The following is a 22,230-nucleotide window of genomic DNA, read 5'->3' as shown; positions in this document are numbered from 1 at the left end:
CAGGTATATTAGACGCTGTTATCAAAACAGCGTCTAATATACCTGTTAGGGGTTAAAAAAAACACATCTCCAGCCTGCCAGCGAACGATCGCCGCTGGCAGGCTGGAGATCAACTCTCTTACCTTCCGTTCCTGTGAGCGCGCGCGCCTGTGTGCGCGCGTTCACAAGAAGTCTCGGCTCGCGCTAGATGACGCGTATATGCGTGACTCTGCGCAGGGCTGCCACCTCCGGAACGCGAATCTGCGTTAGGCGGTTTGGAGGTGGTTAAGATTACTAATTCTGGCTTGGCGTTAAAGTGCTTGACAGGAGACAGTCCCAGAATGTCTTCTGCAGCTTTTCAGGGCAATTGTAGAACTTTCGATTCTGGGCAAATTTATTCACACCTTAAAGAGGACCTTTCACCGATTATTACCCTATGAACTAAGCATACAGACATGGAGAGCGGCGCCCGGGGATCTCCCTGCACTTACTATTATCCCTGGGCGCCGCTCCGTTCTCCGGTATCTTCGGTCACAAAGTTATGGTAGGCGGAGATTTCAGTCACTAAGTTATGGTAGGCGGAGTCTGCCCTTATTCTGCTGTAGCGCTGGCCAATCGCAGCGCAGAGCTCACAGCCTGGTAGGTTGATTCATGAGTCGCTTTTTCAGGGGGCAGTGTGTGTTCAGGAGTACTGTACAGTACATGATGATCTGCAAAAAGTTGGAGCTCGCAAGGCTGGTAACTACTCAGATAGCCTTCTCTGACTCCGGTGGTGTATAGAGCACAATGATGCCATCAAGACATTTTTGAGTTATTGAAACATCCTGTTCCACTATTTCATTGACATAAAACATACTTATGTTCTGCTGATGGCTCCTGAAGGGTAATGTTGGTCTTTGTAGTCCACCAATGATCACGCTGGAGTGCTTGTAACAGAAATACAGATTATAACACTGTTAGTGCAGATAGGAGTCAACATTAGTAAGGTGCTATAAAAAAATTAAAAAAAATTCGCTTTTGCCTTGTCTTTCTTGGTCTTATGCATCTGTGCTAAGGGCGCTAATGGGCTGACACAGCTGCCATGTGGGTGTTATAACAATAATGGCTTTCGAAAGGATACAGATTCTGCCTGACATGCTAATCGCAATGGCTGGCTATCATGCTTACGCTCTGTATTAAGTCCCTGGTAAAATAATACTTTTTTGTGTCAATGGTCGGCCTAAGAATGGAATATAATTAGGATGCTTGTCTTTCATAGTGATCCCCACTCTACTGATAGGTACTGATAGAGTACATGCTTTGAAAAGACTTGCAGACATTTGGTGACTCATGCTCGTAAGATAAATAACAGTTCGCTTTTTTTCTCATCCTAATAGCTGCAAATAAAGAGAAGCTTGAAAAATCCACAAAACTAAGAATCCTGCAAACAGGGGTGGCTGAGGTAGGACCTTCTATTTTCTTTCTTTTATGTGTTTCATATAGACAAATATCTTTTGTGTTGCAATATAAATGCTCGTACCATCAAAGTAGAGTTCTGCTGTCTTCTCTAACACGGTGTGCCCCAGAAAAGTTGTATTCAAGCGAGACATTTAAGAGTTCTTTTGGACTAAAATACTGTTGACCTACTCTTAGGGCATGTTCACTCGTTTGCATTCAAATATTGCAAATCCAGCATGTAGTTACTACAGGATCTGTGCCATAAATCTGAGTGTCAACCTGGATGTCATTGGCATACCTTTAATGGAGGCAGACCAGGTGACTACTATGGGGGCCAAGTTGAGGGGGGCGCTTGCACTGGACTGCTTCTTATTTCTGTTCCTGATGAGTATCTGGAATGGGCTATTTTTCTTTATCATGTTCCAAGGATTGTTAAAAAGTCAGACTTTGAGTCATAGGTAGCCACTTCTGATAAGTGGTGCTATTAGATTGTTCTCTTTTCCTGGAGATATCTTTTTGCATATCTTCCTGATGAAAAAAAACACAGCATTTACATGCAGCCACCACTGGGGAGAGTTCAGTGCAACAGATTATTAAAATTTCTAATTCAGTCAATCCTAACTGCATATATTCCTATGCCCTGAGCTCCCCCTAGTGGTGGCCAACTTTATAATAGAAGGGAAGCAGGTGACAAATCAATGTATTTATGCCGGTCCTCTGATATAGTTTTATAAAAAAAAATTTATAAAAATGTCTTCTGCTTAATTAAATAAAAACATAAATTTATCAACAATCTGGGGCATTTCACTGCATGGGAGTGATTGATGCATGCATACTGGGAAACTGGGTGGGACAAGGGGGTCCCTACAACATTTTCTGAAATTTTTCCATTGCGCCCTATGAGATCTCTGTACTACCTACTCAGGGGCGTACATAGAAGTCATTGGGCCCCATAGCAAGAATCTGTTTGAAACAGCAGAGGCCTGCGGCTCATGTCTGCCACCAGCAAAAATGCCGATCGCAGGCATTTAACCCTTCAGATAAATGGTGGTATTAGAAAGTGCAACTTGCCCTGCAAATAAACAAGCCCTCACATGATTATGTGAATAAAAATAATAATAATAATAAAGTTATGCATCCAGGAAGACAAGAAAAATGAAAACGCAAAAAATAATATAAAATCCGGTAGGGTTAATATAAGACCTCAGAACCCTTAATTACTACCAGACCAGACCCTTATATTAATTTACATCCCAGACCTCAAAATTTATTCAGACCGCTAGACTAATTAAAGACCCCAGAACTGACCCCTAAATTGTTTCAGACCCCTAAAGCAGACCCCAAACAAGAGCCAGTAGCAAGGAAGGCAAAAATACAGCCCATTATCTATTTATTTAATACAATAGATAATGGCCCATTTTTTATGTGAAGGAGGCCCACGTCCCTATCACATCCTTTACTAGGGGCAACTGTTTCAGAGCAGAAACAAAAAATGTATTTTTTTATGCATGTTTGTATGTGAGTTTATGACACGCTTATCATTGTTCTCTGTAGATGATTAGTATTGTTATGTACTGTGCTAATAGTAATCCGCTAATAATTTTCTGTGTTGTATCAGAATAGGCATATGTATCAGTAAGCGTGTGCCAATCAACATTTAGTAAACTCTGTGTTTATGGTCCCCATGAAATGACAGTATTAATATGTCAAATGCTCCAATCATATTGACCAAGGAATCTATATTATTCATTAACATGGGTGTTCTGTATAGTAGATTTTGCAATTAGATCCTTGACCTTAGGCGGCTGAAAAACAGTCATATCCCTGTGAAAAAATGACTCATCCACCTACAGATTTATAATTGTATTGCATTAGGCTACACTTTGATTGCAATTCCGGTACTTTACATGCATGGATAATTTCCGTTGAGCGAAGAGAAGCATCCTTTTCCCTGTTTAAGTGAAAGAAAAGAAAAATGTCATCGGGATTGCCTCCACTGTCATTTCGTTCTTCCAAATTGTAATTGGTGGTAGAAGACTATTTTTACAGTACCATGCTTATGCAAATGAGGTGTTCGGTGCACAGAGAGGTGTCCCAGAGCACCTTAGCTTCTCCACTGTATATCAGTTGCTACTCTCCTTCCCCTTGTTTGACAGGGTCAAGCACCTTGCCTGGCTCAGTACAGTCAGCCCACATCTCCACTGGTGCTTGCGCAGTACATCTGCTTGTCCAGCAGTGCAGACGATTACTGCGCATGCGCCGATAACATCATCCTTCACCCCAAAGAGGGGACACATGGCAGAAATCTCAGTCCTCCATACAGTAGAAGGATTATGTCATCAGTCATGTGCGCTGCAGGGAGGCATAATCAGATGTAATGCGGCACAGGAGTGGGTTTACTGAGCCAAAATGCCTGTCCCTGACAATGAAGAGAAGGAGGGCAGTGGTAATTGGAGGGGATAAGATGAACCGGAGGGGGATCAGGTTCATCCCTTGGTCCTCATTGCAATGGTTTTACATAAGAACAGTATGTTTTACTAAGCCGTTTACCAGCCAGGTGTTATGCCTGGTTCGATAGGGGTCATTCTGATGAAAGATGCCTTTTAATATCATGTGGTTCTGTGTTAGTAGAATCATCACCAAGATGCAAATAGATATGCCACGATCAGTTGTGACATAATACAAACCCTCTAGTGTCTGTTGTACCTTTACCCAATATCTAAACAGTTTGAGACATCTCCATAGCATGTAGATCATGTCAGCAAGGCTAGGGCTATGGTATTCTTGGCCACGATGCCAGGGGAGTAGGTATAGGGGGTGAAGAGTTAGCAGTCGCTTCCGACCCCAGGAGCCTGAGAGGGCCCAAAGACCCTTGTGCCGCATAAGAAGACACCAGTATTATAGAAAGTGCATGCTGGTCAAGTTACACCTCTGGCTGGAAGGAAGGGGTTAGGTCAAGAATTTGGCATGGGTTATGGGTTGGGGCACCATTTAAATTTTTGGCTCAGGAAGCGCGAAGGCAATGTGCTTCCCTGCCCCTGGCCACAAAGCACTGAGGGAAGGGGGGGCCCAATCTGAACTCTTGCACCAGAGCCCATGATCCTTTAGCTACGCCTCTGCACGACGCCCATCACTCAACCAAAAATCGCTGTTCAGCAGTACAGCCACAGAAATTAATGAGGTCGCAACGTGTCTCACAAGCTGCGACAAAGCAAACCCAGAACCGCAAAAAGTTCCAACCCTGCTCGATCCATTTTCAATTCTGAGGTCACGCAACTTGCAAGCCACGCTGCAAACTCATTCATTTCTATGGCTGCACTGCACTGCTACACAGCAATCCTTGGCCGCTCGGTGTTTAGGCCAAGATTGCTGTGTAGCTCCAGCTTTACATAGATGTTCTTAGAAGGTTGAGTACGGTGTATTGTGCATCCGATCCCTGAGAGTTGGCTGCTGAAAAACTGTTATATTCCTGTATTCCGTGATCAAGTGAATAAATTACTTATCCACCAAAAAGTTTATCATTGTGTTACATTAGGCTACTTTTGATTGCTGTTACTTGACATTCATGCGTAATTTCCACTGGGCTAAGAGAAGCATTTTTAGTTATATTTATCTAAGCTTTTTGATATTTTAGTCCAACAATAATTACATCTAATATACAAGGTAATATGGAAATGTATTGACTTTATTGTTTACTATTTTACAATCGCGTAATGTTAATGCATTAATTGAAATGTACAGTAGGTCCTCTGCACACAAAGGTCAATGTAATGTGCAAAGAGGGTGAGACGTCTACAGGAATAAATGTAGAGATTACTGACAAAAATAATAGACAACTGAGAGAAAATACAGCACTTACATTTTATGCTTTTCTTTTTTTAAGATAGAAGGCAACAACATGGCTTGAAAAAGCGCAACAAGTGCAAAATGGCTGTTGCCTTCTAGCTGTGTTTTGCCCGCATGACGCTGACCTTTTTATGTAAAGCTGCAAAGAGTATTTTTTGGTGAGTGCCGCATTCTTTTTTCTTTTCTCTCCTTTGTTGCAAATACTACTTGTTTTTTATGCTGAGCACCACCACTACTCACATTCGATCAGTGCAGCACCAAATTAAATCCCACACCTACAGCAGTGCCGACCGTATCCTCTACATATTACTCTTTTTTTAATCTATTCTTTCCCATATCTCAATCATTTGGAAAGGAATAATAATACTAAATGACCTATAATTCATCCATTTTGTCAGGCCTTGTCATAGATGCCACATAAACTGAACCTCAGTCTGAGAAGCAGCTTGCTGTTGTTGAAACCTTCTACACTGCTACGTTTGCATGGAAAGGTTGAGATAATTAATCCTTCGCCTTTCCCATTGGAAATGGGGGGGGGGGGTATGGAAAATTTAGATTTGCGCCATTTATAATACTACTGTTGTCATGAGTTTTCCCAGTATAAATACTGTGCATAATTGTGATAGGAGGGTTGCCATGCTGACCAGTCATGCCCAAGATACCAGTGAGGATGGTATCCACGCCATTCAGGTCCCTGGCTTAGCGTCAAATCCTAGAGCTAGGCAGGATAAGTTTTGCTATTCAACCATTGCATTGCTGGTTATTCCGCTGTATCCTGGCTCCATTCTGTTTAATATCATATTCCTGTAATAGACTACTGGCTTGCTCTCCTTGTAAGCTGACCTTGACTCTTCTGTGGATTAACCCATTGATTTCTCTTTGTACCTCTCTGGTCATTCTTGTAGGTTTGCCACTAGTATGCCTGTGCCAGTTTACTGCCACCAACTCAGGAGACGTATAATGGGTCCCTAGCAGAAAAGTCTATCCTGCCTTGTGGCGGGCTCTGTTGAGGAACCTAGGGGTAGCCTTAGTTTTCTTACCACCCTGAGTGATTTTTGAAGACTGGTAGCAGTTTTAGGGTTGACTGGCTGTGGTCCAGACAGTGACCTTAGTATATCCTACACCTCTCATCTTATGTGTCAGAGAGTGCATTGGTTTCCCTCAAACATCAGTACATATGGAATGCTCCTCTGCCTTCTCTACTGTTCATGACACTGTTCACTTCACCTAATGAATAAAAGAGAAATATCACAGTACTTTGTTTAGAGGAGAGGTTCTGGTAGTAGGTTCCCAAACCAGCAATATAATTGATAATTCAAACTCCCTCTAACTCCGTTTTTATTGGTTTCTCATCTTTTTAGGCGCAAATCAGATTATAGGCCAGCAGACCTTCTTCAGGCTATTTGATTGCCGAGACAGAAAAATATGATAAAAGCATGTAATTGCTGTGGTAATGTCTTACGTGTCTTAATGTTGGCTCAATTAAACGGCCTGAAGAAGGTCTGCTGACCAAAAATGTTTGCCTGTAATCTGATTTTCCCCTAGAAGATGAGAAACCAATAAAAACTGATTGAACAGGATTTTAGTGTGCTGATGTTTCAAATATCTAATGAATGACCTAGAGATTTGGCACACTTGACCCAATACCACATTTACAGTAGTTTGTGAAGGTTAGTTTCATGGCATACCACATTCTTCTTCTCCTTTATCATCCGTTTTTTTTATATTTTTAGATACTATGTTATCTTTACCTACCCTTAATTTTTGCATCATGAAATTTCATCTTGAAAATTGGAACCTGGCAGCTTGATGAATTGATCAAAGCCAACAATTCACCTGATTTGACAATATCACTATTTTCTTCTTAAAAAGAAGAGCAAATAATGGCTCCTTAAAGGGATTCTGTCACCAGGATTAACCATATGTAGCTATTTAAATGTGCCCATCAGTCTCCTTGCTGTGTTTAAAATGATCCCACTGTTACTGCTCTGTGTTTGTTAGATTCTTATAAAAACCAATCTTATTGATATGTAAATTACTTTGGTCAGGAGCCCAAGGGGTTGTCCCACATCTGTTGGAGCCCAGCCGCGCCCATCGATCCGGAGCCCAGCACCGCCTACCACTTAATTTATTCACTCCACTTGCCCTGACGTAATTTCTTCTCAGTGCCGTAGTCTCGCACAGGCGCAGTGGACACTGTAGTCTGCGCCCGTGCGGACTACTGGCACCGGCTTTGACGAGTCAACATCGCATGCGCCGGCTCCCTGCGCACCACACTGGAAAAAGGAGTCGGCGCATGCGCAGTTGACTCGTCGAAGCCGGTGCCAGTAGTCCGCACGGGCACAGACTACAGTGTCCACTGCGCCTGTGCGAGACTACGGCACTGAGAAGAACTGAAGTCAGGGATAGTGGAGTGAATAAATTAAGTGGTAAGTGGTGCTGGGCTCCGGATCGATGGGCGCGGCTGGGCTCCAACATATCGTGGGACAACCCCTTGGGCTCCAAGGTAATTTACATATCAATAAGAACGTTTTTTATAAGAATCTAACACACACAGAGCAGTAACAGTGGGATCATTTTAAACACAGCAAGGAGACTGATGGGCACATATAAATATCGCTATAGTGTTAATCCTGGTGACAGAATCCCTTTAAGGTGAATTACTGCTGAGTTTCCCTATGTGGCCTTACATAACATCCTAGATAACATGGCAAAACTGCAGGCACTTTCGTAACTTACGGAATATGTTTCTATTTGTGCACCCTTTTTTTTTTTTTTTTGCATTGTAGGAAATTTTAGACAACATTTTGCTACCCTAACAAGATTATTAGATGCATTTCTTAAGTTTGTTATTAATTAGATTTCATAAATTAAATTTTACACTGGTGCAAGACGAAAACAGCCCCATTGGGAGCTTACTTTGGAGCCAATCACTTGCCACCAGGGTCTATTCATGTCCCTATTAATAACAACATTTAGGATACCATTAATCGTAATTGTGTTCAGTATATAGATAGCCATAATTTCTTCTGATTAGCTCCAGGAACCCTAGTTTGATATTGGAAGCTCTCATCCAATCCTTGTTGTTTTGGGATGGACATGCATGTTATCTCTCTAAAAGGTGAGAGGCTGAGAGGTGGGTGTATACACATAGTTTCACTCTTCCAAAACAATACAGAATCAGCTTTAGTGCTAATGTACAGAACGTATGCCTGTCTTGAAGAATATACCAGGTCCAGCAATTGTGACATCTCTGGAAGAAGCTCAATGAGCATTTTAGGTATTTATGACCCTTTCACTTCGTCTACATATAGTGAAAATTCTTTGGATTTCCATCCAGATTGGCGGGTGGAAAGTATGAAGTGTGTTAAAGGGGTTATCCCATGATTGTTGTAAAAAAAATCCTACATCATATGGTACATGACAATACCTTTCTAACAAAGCTAGAACCAACCCTGTACCTCACATGGATCCAGAGATCTCCCCGTGCATTGTTCCAATTGCTCTGTTGGATTTCCTTCAGGCTGGCAGCTCAGGGGTGTGTTCTTTCTTCTGCAGCTCACTCCTTATAACAGCTCAGGGGGCGTGTCATTTCTGCTGCAGGTCTCTCCCTATCACAGCTCAGGGAGTGTGTTCTTTCTGCTGCAGCTCTCTTCCAGTAGCTCTCACAGCTTCTAACAGTAGATATGGCTGGTTGACAGCTGAAGGATGGAACTGAGCCTGTGTGACCACCTAACAGACTGTCATATATTACATGATGTCTGATTTTCAATCATGGGATAGTCCCTTTAAAGGGAGTGTGCCACTATGATTCTGGATGATTATGTGCTGTATTACATGGGTAGTACTGGAGAGAAGGAGTCCAGATCAGTATTTCTTACTTTCTTACTGCCCTCCTTCCCCCTCTTATCAGCACAGATTACAGTCTGGACGGCTGAGTTTGCAGACAGAAATATTCTCGCCTCTTCTGTCAATAATCGACCATGTCAAGGTGAGAGGGGTATAACAAGGAGGATTTATTTTTATACTCCAGAATGATTATTTCAGTAGATGAGAAAACACCCCCAACCGGTGAAGTGATCCATATATTAAAAGCCACTGCCAGTGTCAGACCGCTAATTTATCGAATGATTGAAACACTGTCTGGTTTGCAAACCTTGGCATAACATGTCCACATATTAATTTTCATCTCCTCTAAGATGACAGAGATGAAAAAGAAAATATTTAATTCCTCGTTAACACATGAATAAGCAGATACTGTCATCTTCTACCAAACAATAACAGGATTATCTTGAGAACTGTCAGTTTATAGCAAAACACAGTGTTGACCAAATTTTCATAAAAAAAAAAAAAAAACAGCAGTGGATAGAATTCAAGATCAGAGTTATAGGACGAAGGGAAATCTGCATTCATGGTAATAAATATTCATATTTGTCTGCTCAGGAGATGGAGATCTAATCAAGGGGCTATTGATGCACTCGCTACCCTGTCTCACTCTCTCGCTCTTTTTTTTTTTTTTTAAAGCAAGGCGTTTCATCTAAATTGGGTTTGATATGGAAATTTTTCTCTCTCCAAGTCCTTCAGGCCACGAGCATGCTGGGATAACAGTGGAAGTGTCCAGTATATTAGACACTGCTGTTGGTTGCCACTGTTGTAAATCGAATAAAAGCCAAAGCAATAAGAGGAGATTGTTTTGTGCCTCCTAATGGTCAGCACCTAAATTAGCTATTCTTTTCAGTATTATTATATACAGGATTGTCTTTATTATTTATATTTTTATCTCTCTCTTTAAAGGCTATGGGAACCTTTGGGCAATTTTTTATGACTGCATTTTACTATTTTGAGCTAAAAATCATATTTGCAATTGGTCTTTATTAAAAATGTTCAGCCCTTTTTGAGACACAAGGGTTTAAAAATCAGTCTGTTCAGTAATTTCTCATTCTTATCCGCTGACAGATCATTTGAAGCCTTATCTTTTGATCTCCTGATCTCATGAACATTCATTATAGCTAAAATCCTCAAATTGATAAAAATATGGCTTAAATGACGTACAGTTGACAAACAGTTGACGTACAGTAGATATACACGACAAGGGAGAATAAAAACATGGAGACAAAAAGGTGGAAGGAAATAAAGATCTATATACCGTAAAGATCTACATGCCAGCCACATGTATGCAGTTACAGGGGGAGCGGATTCCCTCTGTCTCTCATTGGCACTCCACAAATGAGATTGCGGGGTGCTGCTGTTAGTACAGGGAGGCTGGGGTCTAGTGAAGGCCGAGGCATGCCTCCAGCATTTCTCAGGAGGCTGCACCTCTCTGGCGCAGCATGCTGGTGAATGTCAGTATAGCACTGACATTAAAATACAATGCACTACAGAAAGAGTGTATTGTATTTTAGAAGCAATCAAAATATCACCTATTATATTCCCCTTATGGAACTATTAAATGGTTAAAAAGAAGTTTTAAAAAATTCCAATAAAAAAATTCCAATAAAAAAATGGAAAAATAAAATCTCCATATATTTGGTATCGCTTTGTCTGTATCGACATTCACTACACAATTATCATATGATGAATGCTGTAAAAAAAACACTAAGCGTTTTGCTTATTTGCTACCAAAAAATAACGGGAATAAAAAGCAATGAAAAAAGTGTTATGTTCCCCAAAATGATTCCAATAAAATATACAAGGTGTCCTGCAAAAATCAAGCCCTCACACAGCTCTGTAAAAAAACATTTTCTTCTTTTATAAAAAAAAGGGGTTTTATTGCGCAAAAGTAGTAAAACGTAAATAACTTAGATGTATTTGGTATCACTATAATCGTACTGACCTAGAGAATAAAGTTGTTTTGTTATTTCTGAGGAAAAACACTGCAAATATAACGTAAAAACTCAGTGGCAGTATTGCTGCTTTTTCCTATCCCCCTCCCAGAAGGAGTTCATAAAAGTTAATCAGTAAGTTATATGTACCCTAAAATGGCACTATTAAAAACTACAGCTTGTCCTACAAAAATCAAGCCCTCATATGGCTACATAGACAGAAAAATCTTGGAAGGTGACAATGAAAAAATGAAAAAAATCGCTTGGTCAGTGAGGTTCAAAATAGGCTGGTCATTGAGGGGTTAAACATTCTTGGTGCTTATTACAAGTAATACTTAATTCTGCCCATCTTGCAGCAGAACTGTATTGAGAAAAATGGTATTCAACTTTCTTTGACAACATACAACCTTTTGTAGGCTAGTAGAATTCAACGTATCTCTCGATATATGTGCATGGTCGTGCAGTATGCAGCACAAGAAACAATGGCAGAGACACTTTTTACTGTTCACGTGTTAAAGGGATGTGTCTTAGCAGAAAAAGGGGCCTGGTTGATTGTGAAAAGTGCATAACTTAAAGGGGTTTTCCAGGAGTAGAATATTGATAGTCTATCCTCAGGATGGTTTAACAATATCTGATTGGTGGTCGTCTGACTTCTGGTACCCCGTCAGTCGGCCTTTTCCTTGACCAGTGAAATCACGCTCATCGGTTACGTGGCATGACCCATTTTTAGTTTAGTCTCAGTCAGGTGAAAGGCCTGGGCTGTGATATCAAGCACGGCTAGTTTACAATGTATGGTGCTCCACCTGGTATCCTGTGAGGAGGCAGCAGCTCTCCAAGAGAATTGTGGCCTCTTGGATGCCGGGAGTTGGGTCACCACTGATCAGATATTGATGACCTATCCTGAGGGTAGGCCATCAATACTGAACTCCCGCAAAAAGCCCTTTAAGCTGTAATAATGTTCACCACAATGTTGGCACAAATTCAGCCAACCAATATGTGGTGTAAAGTAATTTACATGGCCCATTTTCGGGCAGATTATTGGGAACGACTGTTCTGTGAACACTCGTTCCTGACAATCTGCCCATCTAAATGTGCCGCCGATCACCCAATGAATGATTGTTTCGCTTATTCATTGGGTGATCCTGTAGTTCATGCAGGCACATCAGTCATCGTTCCTGGGCAGCAGATCGTGCGGTCTAAACAGTGATCTGCTGCCCAGAAACTGTGATTCTGTATGCAATAGCGTTCCCTCGTCCTCATACTGTGAAGTAGATTGCTGCATGTAATAGCAACGGTCTTCTTCACTGAATGAGCAGCCGACTGTTGGGAAGGAAATATGTTTTTACCGACAATCGGCTGTAACATCGTGTGGTGTAAACCCACCTTTAGACAAAAATGTATGTATAGATGCCCCAAATTTATCTAGCATGAGCCACTTTGATAACTTTGGCACATATTGTCCTGTCTGCTTACACTATCTAAATATTAGACAGAATTAGTAAATCTGCATTATTGTTTTTATATACTGGAGTACCAAGTATTGTGAGAGTATAGTAGGTGTACGAATGAAGTGTAATGGTTGGTGAACCCACTACATTGTTTTCCGGATTGAATGTATTCACAATTTTTGAGTTTAAGAACAAAAGTATCATATTTCCAAACTCTGAGAAGCTACATAATTGGTAAGGAGTTGATGTTTTAATATCAGATATTCAATGGTTATCACTTCCTCGGGAGAATTCCCAATGAGGCTGCTAAACCATTCCAATCATAATTCTCTACTAAAAAAGGACATACACAGTACTCTTATATACAAAAAAAAGCTCCTAAATGAGAGTAATTCTTTGTTGTGGATATGCAGCATGATATTTAAAGGGGTTTTATACCATAAAAATGTGGCAGCATGCCTAGATGGGCTTAAAGGGGTTTTCTGTGATCACCTAGATCAGGCATGCTCAACCTGCGGCCCTCCAGCTGTTGCAAAACTACAACTCCCAGCATGCCCGAACACCCTACAGCTATCAGCCTACAGCAGGGCATTGTGGAGGTTGTATTTTTACAACAGGTGGAGGGCCGCAGGTTGAGCTGTCCTAGATTATTTAAGGCTGGATTCACATCACGTTTTTCTCATCCGTTTAACGCATACAAAAATTTTAAAAGTTAAACGGATGCCTCGGACTGATGCCACACAGTGGCATCCGTTCACCATAGAATTCCACTGTAAAAAAAAAAATGTTGCTGTATGGACCGAATTACGCTGTCGTGGGTCCTGCAGTAAACATAATGAAGACGCTGATGACAACACACCAGCAGACTTTGCCTTTACTATCGATTCACAATTAAATCAAGCAGCTTCAGCAAGTTGAAAATATTCATGTGTTTTTATCTGCTCCGTCTGCATTCAATCTCCACAGCACACACAGGAGTATACTTTTTTACCATTGTGAAAAATATGTATATGTTTTTATTACCGGACTATGCAGGATACAAGAATGTGGTGTGTTGCGTTTTGTATACGGTAATATTTTTTCTAACATATAAAACATGATGGGAACCCACCCTTACGCCTTTGCCTAAGGCCTCTTTCACACGGGTGTGTGTGCCCCTTGGTCGTGCTGTGGCCCGCAAAATGCGGGCCGCAATGCACGTGCACAGTCCGTGGGGCAGCCGCAGCGGATCGCGGACCCCTTCGCTTGAATGGGTCCGCGATCCGGCCGTTCTGCAAAAAGATAGGACATGTTCTATCTTTTTGCGGAACGGAAGTAAGAGACGAAACTCCATGGAAGCACTCTGTAGTGCTTCCGTAGGGTTCCGTTACGTGCTTCCGTTCCACTCCATTCCGCATCTCCAGATTTGCGGACCCATGTGAATGGGTTCCGCATCCGTGATGCGGAATGCCCACGGAACGGCACCCTTGTATTGCAGATCCGCAAATGAGGTCCACAATACGGCAACGGGGCGCACACGCCCGTGTGAAACAGGCCTAACAGAAATACTCATGTAGTTGCTTACCTTATGTACATCTTCCTTATGTTTTTGTTTTTTTTTACAAATTTGACTCTCCTGACCCGTTTTCACAGTGTACACAAATCACTGTGGATTACATCCTATATGTAGCACTTCCTGTTCCCGTATCCAACCAAACCCATAATGCACTTGTCCTTTTTTTGCCACAACTCCAGCACTGCCCCCTAACAACACCCAGCTAGTTTATAGCTCCTCCCACCCAGCTAGTTACATAGACCCTCCCCTATCACTGCCCCAAACAACTCCCACCTAGTTTATAGCTCCTCCCACAAATCTAGTTATATAGACTCTCCCATATCACTGCCCCATTGCTACTTTGACACGCCCATGGACATAACATCACAAGAAATAACAAAGAGCTGCATGGACACGGTCATGTGACCACACCCTAGAACAAGATATAGGAGCAAAATTACAGCTGCCTTCATAAATGATTATTTTAAAGGATTTTGAGGCAAACCGGAAAATCCCTTCAAAAATATAGAATTGTTACTGACTCACTGATCTCCTGCCGCTGCTGTTACAATGCTGCCTCAGTCTCTCCTTTCACTCTGATCAAAAAACCCAGAAATAAAGTGATTGGCTGACAGCATTTGCAGGTATTTCCTGCATGTTGTGATGGAAGCAGGAAGTAGAGATCAGTCATGATACAGATATCGTTGGAACAGCAATAGAAGGGATCGGTGAAGTGAATGTTTTTAAGCCACTCTGAGCCCACTGCCACCAATTTATTTTGTGCTGAAAAACAAGGGGACAAGGGCAATGGTAAGACCTTCTACTGGTCACTCTAACATCTACCCAAGGGATGGTTCATTTAGAGAAGAAAAGGCAGATCTTGACATCATAATTAGAGATGAGCGAATCGAAGCTTACGAAGTGGAATTCTATCCGAATTTTAGGAAAAATTTGATTCGCACCGAAGCCGAATTTCCTCGCGCTTTGTGGTAACCAATCGCATTTTTTCCTAAACTGGCTGCTGCACGTATGAGGACATGGAGAAAGGAACTCTGGGAAAGCGGGATTACCCATAATGCCATGCATGCAGCCAATCAGCAGCCATCCAGCCCTGTGATGTCACAGCCCTATAAATAGCATCAGCCATCTTAGATTCTGCCATTTACCAGTGTACTTAGTTAGTGCAGGGAGAGACGTCAGCAGGCGCTAGGGACAGTGGTAGAAAAAAATTTAATTGTGCTAAAAAAATTATTTACAAGTGCAGGGCAAGATTATTCAAGGTGTAGGGAAAGGATAAGGAGGAATCATTCCACAGCATTTATGTTGAACAGGGTTCAGTAGGGGAGGTTACACCCTGGGTAATAGGAACAATCCTATTACACCTTGCTGCACTGAGTGGGGATCCAAATTGCCATTATACAGCTCTGTAATCCCAGCAAACCGTTCTTATTAGGCCTCTTTCACACGGGCGTTGCGGGAAAAGGTGCAGGTGCGTTGCGGGAACACCCGCGATTTTTCCGCGCGAGTGCAAAACATTGTAATGCATTTTGCACTCGCGTGAGAAAAATCACGCATGTTTGGTACCCAAACCCGAACTTCTTCACAGAAGTTCGGGCTTGGGTTAGGTGTTCTGTAGATTTTATTATTTTCCCTAATAACATGGTTATAAGGGAAAATAATAGCATTCTGAATACAGAATACATAGTAAAACAGCGCTGTAGGGGTTAAAAAATAATAATAATTAACTCACCTTCTCCTCTTGTTCGCGTAGGTCCCGGTCTCTTCTTTACTTCTTAAATTATGAGCTGTGGGCTAAAGGACCTTTGGTGACGTCAGATCACATGCTCCAATCACATGGTACATCACCGTGGTGATGGACCATGTGATTGGAGCATGTGATCTGACGTCACCACAGGGACCTACGCGAACAAGAGGAGAAGGTGAGTTAATTTTTTTATTTTTTTTAACCCTCAATTGATCACCTACTAAGCATTCTGTATTCAGAATGCTATTATTTTTCCTTATAACCATGTTATAAGGGAAAATAATACAGTGAATAGACTGTCACCTAGCAACCATGCGTGAAAATCGCACCACATCCGCACTTGCTTGCGGATGCTTGTGATTTTCACGCAACCCCATTCACTTCTATGGGGCCTGCGTTGCGTGAAAAAAAAGCAGAATATAGAGCATGCTGCGATTTTCACGCAACGCACAAGTGATGCGTGAAAATCACCGCTCATGTGAACAGCCCCATAGAAATGAATGGGTCGGTATTCAGTGCGGGTGCAATGCGTTCAACTCACGCATCGCATCCGCATGGAATACTCGCTCGTGTGAAAGGGGTCTTAGGGTGCAAGTGCTGATTGAAACAGGCATTAACCGGGTTTATTACAAGGAAATGTTGTCTTATTTGCCCTTGTGTGGTACAGTTATATGTTCTAAAGCATTTTATGGCTTGTATTAGTGGAAAATAGAACTTATTAGCTGTTGTGTGTTGAAGTGCTAAAATTACAGCTCTTTTTGTCGTGTACTAGTGGCAAAAGTAAAATATATTTGTCGTTCAGCGGTGCAGTTATATGTTCTAAAGTCCTTGTTGTCGTGTATTAGTTGATAAAGAAAAATATATTTGCCGGTCAGTGGTTCAGTTATATGTTCTAAAGCCTTTTGTGCGTGTATTAGTGGAAAAATAAAAAAAAATATTTACCAGTCAGCGGTGCAGTTATATGTTTTAAAGACTTTTGTGGGGTTTATTAGTAGAGAAAGAAAAAATATATTTGCCGTTCAGCTGTGCAGTTATCTGTTCTAAAGCCTTTTGTGGCGTTTATTAGTGGAAAAAGAAAATATATATTTGCCGTTCTAAAGCCCTTTTTGCCCTGTATTAGTGTCAAAAGAAAAATATATTCGTCGTTCAGCGTTGCACTTATATGTTGAAAAGCCTTGTGTAGTGTAAAAGTGGAAACAAATAAGGGCCTATTTGCCGTTCAGTGGTGCAGTTTTATGTGGTAAAGCCCTTTTTGCGGTATGGACCGAATTACATAGTGGTGAAATTTTTTATGTGAAACAGGCTTTTTTGGGGAAAATTGATGGGTGATTGTACACATTGAATCAAGGTCATGCGAGTGACCTATGTAGTTCGGAGGAAGAGGCGGTGGTCGCACAGAGGGAGCAGGGTGCAAAAGCGGAGCGGCCATCCTCTAGACCAGGGGTACTCAACTGGCGGACCGCGGTCCAAATACGGACCACGGCCGCCAGTTGTCCGGACCCCGGCCATCCTTCAGAGCGCTCCTCCAATCGATTCAGTTCAGAGTGATCCGATCCGTTTGAACCGGCTCAGCTCAGTCACAGCACACAGCAATGCTGACAGACGCTCAGCTCACCTCACGCTGGCAGCAGGAGCCTGAGGGAGGGACTGGGAGGAGTCAGTAATATGATCTTAGAGTGGAAGCTGGCTTCTGCCAGCCCCACCCCTCCCCGCCCACCAACCAATCACCGACCAGAGCTGAGGGGGCGAGGCCAGCACAGCACACTAGCAGCTCTGACTCGAGTCCTCGGAGTAGTGCAGGGTCAGGGAGTCTAAAGGAATCGAATGAGTCAAAAGAATCTAAAGATCCGACTCAGTCAGTGACTCATTCGATTCATTGAGTTAAAAGAGCCGGGAGTCGGACTGTAGAACAGGTTACACTGAGGCTGTCGGCTCTTGTTGCAGCAGTGATAAGATTAAGGGACAGGAGCAGAGAGATAAGAGAAGGGACAGATGACACAGTTCAGCACATAGTTTTCCCTGTGCATTCACATTTCACATCACTTGGTTCGTTGTACTACTGTCAGTGTCAGACTGTTGTCACTGTGGGGAACAATGCACAACAGACAACAATTCACATTGCACACCACAGTGACAGCTTCCTCCTGTCCGCCTGTCCAACGTCAGCCTCAGCTTCCCTTTACTATAAAAAAATCACTCTTCCTGACTCACTCAATACTAATCAGAGACGAGTTCAACTTCAGAGAGCTGAAGAGCCGACTCACTGCAGTGTCACTGACTGAGTCAGCAGCTGCGCATGCGCACCGGCACCTAGAGTCTTCAGTTCACTTGCGAGTCAGCTCAGCAGTCTGACTCGCCAAGTGAACCGAAGATCCGATTCTGATCCGAATGAGCTGATTCAAATGAACCGATTCACCTAAAAGATCCGAACTTCCCATCACTATCTCCTGCACACTGTGCCGTGCAGGAGGAGGAGCTTACCGACGCACTTCCTCCTGTCCCAGAGCGCAGTGAGACAGGCCGGCTCCCTCCACATATAGCGCTCCTCCTCCTGCACACTCTGGTACGTGCAAGAGGCGGAGCTTAGCGGCGCACTTCCTCCTGTCCCAGAGCGCAGTGAGACAGGGCTCCCTCCACATATAGCGCTCCTCCTCCTGCACACTCTGGTACGTGCAAGAGGCGGAGCTTACCGGCAAACTTCCTCCTTCCCAGGGGCGCAGTGAGAGACGGCTCCCTCCACATGCAGGCACCAGCGCTTTCATCCGACACCTGCGCGTGGAGGGAGCTTTCTCCCTCAGTGCGCTCACAGGTCCCTCCTCCCCTGCAGCAGCGGCAGCACGTAAGGGAGCTTCAAGCTCCAAAGGACACTGGAGAGGGGAGGGACATCACCACTGCCACCAATGAAATAAATGTCACATTTGGAAAGTAAGGGGTGCGTGGAGAGGGCTACAGAGAGGCGGGAACACGTCACTGACGGCAGGAAAGGACTCCAGTCAGTGTCATGTTCCCATCTCCCCTGGGCCATCTTCTTTAGGTAACCTGATTAAATAAAGTGATTAAGCCCCATCAAACCATGATAGTTTTGTTCCGCATCCAATTCCCATTATTGGGGCATTGGATGCGGACCCCTTAGTTTCAATGGAGCGGAAAAAGATGCAGACAGCACACAGTGTGCTGTCTGCATCTCTTGGGGCCCCATTGTAATTAAGGGGCCGCATCCAATCCCCCAATAATGGGAATTGGATGCGGAACAAAACTATCATATGTCTGTTCTGTGGCTTGGGTTGCCACCCGGCCAGTAGTTCACCAGCAAGGCTGGTATTTTAGTTCCCTTGCCGGTGCCAGAATTTTCCTGTAAGGCTCCTTTCACACTTGCGGCAGGACGGATCCGACAGGCTGTTCACCCTGTCAGATCCATCCTGCCGCTATTTCGCCGGACTGCCACTCCCCATTGACTATAGCGGGAGTGGAGCTACGGCGCAGCATGGCAGTGCACGGCGTGAGGCCGCCAGACGAAAAAGTCGGACATGTAGTACTTTTAGTCTGGCGGCCTCTCACCGTGCTGCGCCGTAGCTCTGCCCCCATCCCCATTATAGTCGATGGGCACAGAGCAGAGGCACGGCGAAGTAGTGGCAAAATGGATCTGACAGGGTGAGCAGCCTGTCGGATCCGTCCTTCTGCAAGTGTGAAAGTACCCTTACTAATGAGCGCTTCCATCATGGAACGCCCATTAGTACAGCTGTTACCTCCACCGCAACTTGTGCTAGTAAAAAAATTAATAAAATTACGGTACCTCCACCTCCATTTGCTCACGCTGTGGAGAACACTCCCTGCTGACTAGAAGCTCAGGACAGGACCTACAAGACGTCATCACGTTGGAGCACCGGTCCTGAGCTTGCAGTCAGCAGCGAATGTTCACCGCAGCCAGGTAAATGCAAATTTTATTTTATTTTTTTGCAAAAGCAGAGAAGGGGGGCACTAATGGGGGCATTACTCTTACTGGGGGCACTAATGGGGACATTATTCTTACTGGGGGCATTATTCTTACTGGGGCACTAATGTGGCCATTACTAATTCTGGGACTTACCCGGGGCGCTCCACTATAACGTCAGAGCGCCCCACGCGCATGGATCACATGATCGCATGGCATCTTTACTGTTGGCGTTCAGCTCGGACCTTCACCTGACTGCAGACCCAGGTATGTGGACCTTTAATAAAACTAGTTGAGTACCCCTGCTCTAGACAGTAGGCCTCCTACTGCCCACCGCAGTAAGGGACCGAGCACACCAAAGCCAGCTCCAAGAAGTTCCCTGGCGTGGCAGTTCTTCAGACAATGTGCTGACGACAAGACACGAGTGGTTTGCACGCTGTGCAATCAGAGCCTGAAGCGAGGCATAAACGTTCTCAACCTGAGCACAACCTGCATGACCAGGCATTTAAGTCCAAAGGACGAGCTACAGTGGAGTAGACACCTCAAAAACCAAGAAAGGTCTCTGGCTCCTCCTGCTTCCTCTTCTGCTGCAGTCATCCACCTATGGAGTGACAGTGCCACCTGGCACCCCGCAAACAGAGGATCTGCCAGCAACACCAACACCTGGGTCACCAAGCATCTCCACAATGTCCCACCTGCGATCCCTAGCCCTGAATGCCAGCATTTCTGAATTACTGGCATTTGAAATGCTGTCATTCCGTCTGGTGGAGACGGATAGTTTTAAAGGCCTTATGGCGGTGGCTGTCCCACAGTACGTCGTGCCCAGCCACCACTACTTTTCAAGGCGAGCCATCCCTTCCCTGCACAACCAAGTAGGGGACAAAATCAGGTGTGCACTGCGCAACACCATCTGTGGCAAGGTGCACCTGACTATGGATACGTGGACCAGTAAGCACGGTCAGGGCCGTTATATCTCCATAACAGCACACTAGGTAAATGCAGTGGCGGCTGGGCCTGAGGCGGATAGCAGTTTGGCGCATGTCCTTCCACCACCGAGGATTGCAGGGCGCTTCAGTTTGACTCCTGTTGCTTCCTCCTCCTACTCTGCTTCCTCATCCTCTACCAGCTCCTCATCTGGTCAGCGTAACACCTTCACCACCAATTTCAGCACAGCCAGGGGTAAATGACAGCAGGCAGTTTTAAAACGTATCTGTTTGGGGGACAAACCACACACCGCGCAGGAGCTGTGGACGGGCCTTGAACAGACCGATAAGTGGTTTCTGCCAGTCAGCCTCAAGCCCGGCCTGGTGGTGTGCGATAATGGCGAAATCTCGTAGCAGCTCTGGGACTAGCACATCCCTTGCCTGGCACATGTGCTGAATTTGGTGGTGCAGAGATTCCTTAAAAATTACCCCGACATGTCAGAGCTTCATAAAGTGCGGGCCGTCTGTGCGCGCTTTCGGCGTTCTCACCCTGCTGCTCCTCGCCTGTCAGTACTGCAGCGCAACTTCGGCCTTCCCACTCACCGCCTCATATGTGACGTGCCCACAAGGTGGAACTCCACCTTGCACATGCTGGCCAGACTGTGCGAGCAGCAGCAGGCGATAGTGGAGTTTCAGCTGAAGAACGCACGGGTGAGTCGCTCGGCGGAACAGCATCACTTCACCACCAATGACTGGGCCTCCATGCGAGACCTGTGTTCCTTGTTGCGCTGTTTCAAATACTCCACCAACATTGCCAGTGCTGATAATGCCGTTCTCAGCGTTACTATCCCAGTTCTATGTCTCCTTAAAAAAAAAGGTTCCTGGCGATGATGGAAGAGGATGTGGCACAGAAGGAGGAGGAGGAAGAGGTATCATGTCGTAGGGTTTCCGGCCAGTCATTCCCAAGTGGCTCCGAGGGTGGGTTCCTGCACCCACAAACCCAAAGTACACAATTGTCCAGCCAGGGCACAGTTCTGGAGGATGAGGAGGTGGAGGATGAGGAGGAGGAGATGGAGGAGGAGGAACCATGTTCACAGCAGGGTGGCACCCAGACCAGCTCATGGCCATTACTGGTCCGTGGATGGGGGGATACAGAGGACACCGACAATACACCTCCCACAGAGGACAGCTTTTCGTTGCCTCTGGGCAGCCTGGCACACATGAGCGATTACATGCTGCAGTGTCTCCACAACGACCGCCGAGTTGCCCACATTCTAACTTGTGCTGATTACTGGGTGGCCACGCTGCTGGATCCCCGTTACAAGGACAACGTACAGTCCTTAATTCCGTCACTGGAGCGTGATCGTAAGATGCGCGAGTACAAGCGCACGCTGGTAGACGCGCTGCTGGTGGCATTCCCACCTAACAGCGGGGGCACAGTGGAAGCACAAGGCGAAGGCAGAGGACGAGGATAAGGTCGCCAACACAGCTGGGGCTCCGCCAGCACCTCAGAAGGCAGGGTTAGCATGGCCGACATGTGGAAAA

General features: G+C 44.4%; 1 protein-coding gene across 1 annotated transcript in view; it reads left to right on the top strand.

The window, feature by feature from the left end:
- Positions 1–22,230, top strand: part of PTPRN2 (protein tyrosine phosphatase receptor type N2) — a 1,243,324-nt gene that overhangs the window by 802,036 nt on the left and 419,058 nt on the right. The window contains exon 12 of the mRNA XM_040434195.1: positions 1,356–1,420. Within this exon, the coding sequence (XP_040290129.1) occupies positions 1,356–1,420 (65 nt within the window). The remainder of the gene's footprint in view (positions 1–1,355; positions 1,421–22,230) is intronic.

Source organism: Bufo bufo, chromosome 5 (genome assembly GCF_905171765.1).
Source record: "Bufo bufo chromosome 5, aBufBuf1.1, whole genome shotgun sequence".
In the NCBI taxonomy this organism is placed as follows: Eukaryota; Metazoa; Chordata; class Amphibia; order Anura; family Bufonidae; genus Bufo; species Bufo bufo.
The sequence above is the reverse complement of the archived record's forward strand: the minus strand, read 5'-3'. Positions and strand labels throughout refer to the sequence as shown.